This window comes from Cetorhinus maximus, chromosome 4 (genome assembly GCF_964194155.1).
Source record: "Cetorhinus maximus chromosome 4, sCetMax3.hap1.1, whole genome shotgun sequence".
Taxonomy (NCBI): domain Eukaryota; kingdom Metazoa; phylum Chordata; class Chondrichthyes; order Lamniformes; family Cetorhinidae; genus Cetorhinus; species Cetorhinus maximus.
This window is the reverse complement of record NC_135882.1, coordinates 163,354,553-163,359,981: the sequence shown is the minus strand read 5'-3', so window position 1 is coordinate 163,359,981 and position 5,429 is coordinate 163,354,553. Positions and strand designations below refer to the sequence as shown.

The 5,429-nt window shown below is 44.8% G+C and overlaps 1 protein-coding gene across 4 annotated transcripts in view; it reads left to right on the top strand.

Moving 5' to 3' along the window:
* Nucleotides 1-711: 711 nt before the first annotated feature.
* The window catches only part of cep76 (centrosomal protein 76), a 42,755-nt gene continuing 38,037 nt past the window's right edge, over nucleotides 712-5,429 (top strand). The window contains exons 1-4 of one of the 4 annotated variants that reach the window (XM_078541071.1): nucleotides 712-837; nucleotides 2,205-2,316; nucleotides 2,800-2,894; nucleotides 4,278-4,433. In XM_078541071.1, the coding sequence (XP_078397197.1) occupies nucleotides 4,278-4,433 (156 nt within the window). In that variant the 5' untranslated portion in view covers nucleotides 712-837; nucleotides 2,205-2,316; nucleotides 2,800-2,894. The remainder of the gene's footprint in view (nucleotides 838-2,204; nucleotides 2,317-2,799; nucleotides 2,895-4,277; nucleotides 4,434-5,429) is intronic. The other 3 variants (XM_078541070.1, XM_078541072.1, XM_078541069.1) reach the window with 3 other exon arrangements.

Below are 5,429 nucleotides of genomic sequence, written 5' to 3'. Positions count from 1 at the left end.
AAAGGGGGCGGGGGGGCCTTCCACACCGAGCGTCGGACATCGTGTGGCGTGTGCACGCCCGTTTTATTTTTTATTAAATCGAACTTTAATAGGAAGCAACCAGCCACAGTTGTTTCTTACAAATCCAACTGAGCAATCTCGGTTGCTGGGGATTTTGGTGCGGTGTTTCCTTTTTTTTTTACGGCAGGCGGTCGGAGCAGGTGTGCGGATAAATTCCCGCTCGGTTTTGCCGCCAGAATTTCAAACGCTCCAGCTGCTGCGCGGCCGTTGACGGCAGGGAGGCGGAGCTTTGTTCGCCATCGGCGGAGGAGGCAGGGTTCGGATGCAGTTGAAGAGGGGGGGCTTGGTGGCCATAGCGGGAGCTGGGTCGCTGTTGGCCGGTGGATTTGGGGGGGCGTAGCTTGACGACGATTGGAGGATGTTATGGGCGGGGCCTGTTGGGCCGTTGGTGAGGGGGCGGAGCTTAGCGCCAGTTGGAAACCCGCGGTGGTGGGTGGGGGGGCGGAGCTTGATGTGCGCTGGAGGCGGGGTTTGGTAGGTATTAGATACAGGGGCGGGGTTGAGTTGAAGATTGGAGGCGGGGCTTGACGGCTATTGGTGGGGTGTGGTGGGCAGGGCTCATTAGCCGTTGGAGGAAGGGGCGGAGTTTGTCATCTCGGAGCGAGGGGCTGGCAGAAGGCGGGAGGGAGGTTAGCGGAAGGAGGTGGGATTATTGCGGTGCAATCCGCTGTTGGGTGGCAGTAACTCCCCCCCGTCAAACTATTCCCCACCGTTATGTCGCTGCCGCCGAATAAGGCTTCCGAGCTGAAGCAAATCATTCACAACCAGCTGACCCAGGTGAGCTACAACCGCGTCCTCGCTCGGTGGGGGGTGTGCCCGTGGCCTAAGGTATTGTTTGGAACCATCGTGTAACTCTTTCGAGTACATTCACAGTTCTTGACTTTTTTTTTTGTTCAAAGTCCTGGAGTGGGACATGAACCCACAACCTTCTGACTCAAAGGTGAGGGTGCTATGAACTGAGCCACAGCTGACACCACATGAACCCTGCCCTGGGGCTCTGCTTCTGCTTAATCAATGAGGGTAACGGTATCATCAACCAGCACTTAAACCCTTAACACCCCCCCTCCCCAAACCAGGTGTATCTCTTTTTAAAGGGTCACAAACAATGAGTTCCAGAATTAAGTTTCAACTTGGAATTACAAAATCCTTTGGATGTTGGAAACCTGAAATAAAAACACGGAAAATGCTGTAACATGTACAGCAGGGACTGGCAGTGTCTGATTCTGTTTCTCCCTGCACAGATGCTGCTGGGCCTGCTGAGTGTTTCCAGCATTTCCTGTTTCCATTTCAATGCGTAACTTGTTCCCGTGCATCCACTGCCCACACCAGCCGCCCCTGTGTCCAGTGGTTGTGGAAAGCCTTGAGTGGCCCGGCAGGACCTGAGAGTGTCTTCCCCCAGGCAGACCTGAGCGTGGTTGTCACCGTGGGAGAGGGGCAAGCAGCTGGAGTGAACGGCCCCATCGACTCTATTCTGCTGGACTTTTCAATGCCCCTGTCAGACCCAGGAGCCGCATGAAGTAGTCTTCTGACCTACTTACTTCCCTTGCACTGAGTGGGCAAAGATCAGAAGTGTGGGACTGAAACACAGCCAGAAATAGAGGGGGCAGCCCCTTCAAATAGCGAAAGAGGGGCTGCAACCTCTTGCGCTCTGTATAAGCATGAAACATGGGCTCATCCAGCCTATAAAAATTGTCTGAAGGCTCTCATCTCACTAGAGCTGCAGGCTTGTTATGTAAATTTTTTTTTTGTTTACTTTTAACCTTTTGAGGGGTGGTGCCAACTGTTGCTCAGTGTGTAGCACTCTTGTCTTCAAGTCACAGTATTGTGGGTTCAACTCCGACTCCAGAGAATTGAGCATGTAGTGCAGTACTGAGGGAGTGGTGCATGGGTGGAGGAGCCATTTCTCGGATGGGGTTTTAAACCCTCGGGAGGATGTAAAAGATTCCATGGCACAATTGTAAAAGAAAAATCAGCAGGGGAGTTCCAGTCAATATATATCCCTCAATAAGCATCACTAAAACAGATTATTTTGTGATTGTCACATTGCTGTTTGTGGCAGCTTGCTGTACATATTAAATGCATTTTATATTAAATATGAAAGAAAGGACTTGCATTTACATTGCATTTATATTTCATGACTGCAGGATGTCTCAAATGCTTCACAGACAATGAAGTACTTGAAGTGTAGTCGCTGCTGTCATATAGGAAACTGCAGCAACCAATTCGTCCACAGCAAGCCCCCAAAACAGCAATCAGGTAAATGACCAGATAATTTTTCTAGTGATATTGGTTGAGGGATAAATATTGACTGGGACTTCCCACCTTTAAAAATAGCTCTGGGTCACTCTCTCACTGAGTTGTCAGTTTAGATTACCTCTTCAAATCTCTAGAAGGGGATTTGAATTTACAACATTCTGATTCAGCAATGAGCGTGCCAATTGGAACTCTGAAATCCTAATCAAAAGTCAGAAGTTCGTAACCAGACTTTTAAATCCAACTTGGACTCATGGGCCATAAGTCACTCCCTCTGTGTAAAATAGTGCTGAAGATCTGAGTTGAAGAGAATGGCAAAACTGAAACACAAGAAACCAATAACATAACAAAATTACATGGTGATATTAAAAGGAAATGGGAGGAGTGATCCCAAAGTACGTTTCCTTTTTCAGTAACTAATTTTAGCATTTTCTTCATTCTTTTTCCTCCTCTGGACTTCCTATGTTCATTGCCTCCTCTACTAAGAGAATAAGCTAGAGTGCTCCCTGCATCTCGCTGGTACAGTGCCTGTGATACACTTAGGAGATGTGTAAGGATAATGAAGCAACATCTGTCCTGGAGTAAGAGTGTATAAAGGATTGCCTTCTGTTGCCTTCCCACAGAAATACTCTTGATATTATCAACTTGCTGCAAAGGAACAGAGAGCTCTAGCTCCATCCTGTTGAAACACTATGACCTGGATAATAATGGTGAAACTTGCCAGCATGTATTATTGAGCACCCACCATCCCCAGTGTTCAATCAGCAGGAATTTATTTGAATTGACGAGATTCCATTCTGATCTTGCAGTGAAAAACCTTGAAAAAGTTGTACCCTGTTGAATGAGATTTTTAACAGTGCAACAACTTCATAATTACGGCTAAACACCCTCACTGGGTGTATAAACCTAATTTTGTATACAATATCAAAAATGCCTCCATTCTGAGACAAAAGTTCTACATTTTTTTGGATTTTTTGTAGTCTTAAATGTTTAACTTCTCAGTCTCTACAGTGCAGAGGGAGGCCATTCGGCCCATCAAGTCTGCACTGGATCTCTGAAAGAGCATTCTACCTCGTCCTACTCCCCTACCTTATCCCCGTAAGCTTGCACATTCTCTCTTTTCAGGCAGCAATCTAATTCCTTTTTGAATACCTTGACCGAACCTGCCTCCCCCACCCTTTCAGGAAGTTTGTTCCAGACTCCAACCACCCTCTGGGTGAAAATCTTAGTGAAATAATTGTTGTTTCACTGTCTGATAATTTAAATTAAAAGTGAAGGATATTAAAGTTTGCTGTGTGTGAATAATTCAATGTGATTTTCTGCTTGCCGAAATCACTGACTGAACACCGACAGCTTCCCTTGACTTGGCATCTGATTTAAACTACTATCAGGAAAGGAGAATCCATGCCACAGAGATCTTTGTGAGAAGCTTGCATCCAGGTGGTAATGTTTTTGGTTTCCATGTGCTTTATCACATATTGTCATAGAGGTCTGCAGCACAAGAAAAGGCCCTTCGGCCCATCAAGTCTGCGCCAGTCAAACAAGAACCTAACTATTCAAATCCCATTTTTTAGCACTCTTTCAGCATCACATTAATTAAGATCAAATTTAAACTTCCAAAGTTAATAGACAGATCAGGAGTCTACAGACCAGTTACCTGCGTTAACCATTTGTGCAATCCAAGGGATTTGTGGAAGCCTCTGAGATTTAAGTGAGAGGAGGGTTTTGAGCTTTAGGTGATCACATTTATATCGTTTGCACATGCCACAAGGGAATTCTTTTCCCACCTCACGTCCATGTGGTATATCTGAGCAGAGGAGTTATTTTTAGCCACGATACCAGTAAGATGTAAACGGTTTTTTGAAAATTGCAGAATGTGTATTTTTGTCTGTTTTAAATTTAAAGCTGTGACGCCAGTTTGCAGCTTGCCAACGTTAATAGCTTGCTGGTTGTTTTTTGACCAGATGAATGTCCATGAAAAGATCAGAGAAATCTTAGCAGAGTCGGTCCGGGAAGAATTAACTGTTTCTTCACAAGCTTTATCTGAGGCTGATCTCATTAAAGCATTACAACGACGTGGCATTGTAGACGACGTCATGAAGGAACTTCAATTTTTAACTGTAAGTATTTTATTGCAATTAGCAGCATATTTCCTAAATGCTCCTCCAGTGTTAAAATCTGAGCATCGAAAGCTCATTTACAAAGAAAATTATTGGTTTATATTTAATGTCACTACTGATGATTTAAAATATCATGAGTCTCAGTACCCCCATTAAAACAAATGGATGCATTTGGGATTGGGGAGCAGACAGGTGGTTCTTCTCTGTCTGTCACTGGAAATCTGCTGTTTCCTTCTTTACAGAGACTGCAGTATAGAATTGTCAAATGGTTACAGCACAGAAGTAGGCCATTGGGGCCATCATGTTCGTGCTGGCTCTCTGTAAGAGCAACTCAGTTAATCCCAATGCCCTGCCTTTTCACTGTAGCGCCGCAAATATTTTCTCTTCAGACAATTGTCCAGTTCTGTTTTAAAGCCATGATTGAATCTGCTTCCACAACACACTCTGGCAGAACGTTCCAGATCCTAGCCGCTTGCTGCATAAATGTTTTTCTTCGTGTCACCTTTAATTCTTTTGCCATTCATCTAAAATCTGTGTCCTCTGGTTCTCGACCTTTCTGTCAATGGGAAAAGTTTCTTCCTACGATGTAGACATTCTAGTTAAAGAAGAGCGTGAAATATTAGACACAATAAACATAGTGAGAGAGGAAGTAGTGAGGGACTGACATCCTTGAAGGTGGATAAATCACAAGGGCCAGATGGAATGTATCCCAGGCCGTAGAAAGAAGCCAGGGAAGAAATTTATGAAAGGGAAATCATGTTTGACAAATCTACTGAAGTTTTTTGAGGACATAACTAGCAGAATAGTTAAGGGAGAGCCAGTGGATGTGGTGTATTTGGATTTTCAGAAAGCTTTTGATAAAGTCCCACATAAGTGTTCCAAATTAAAGCACGTGGGATTGGGGGTAACTTATTGGCATGAATTGAGAATTGGTTAGCAGACAGGAAACAGAGTAGGAATAGATGGGTCTATTTCGGAATGACAGGCGGTGACTAG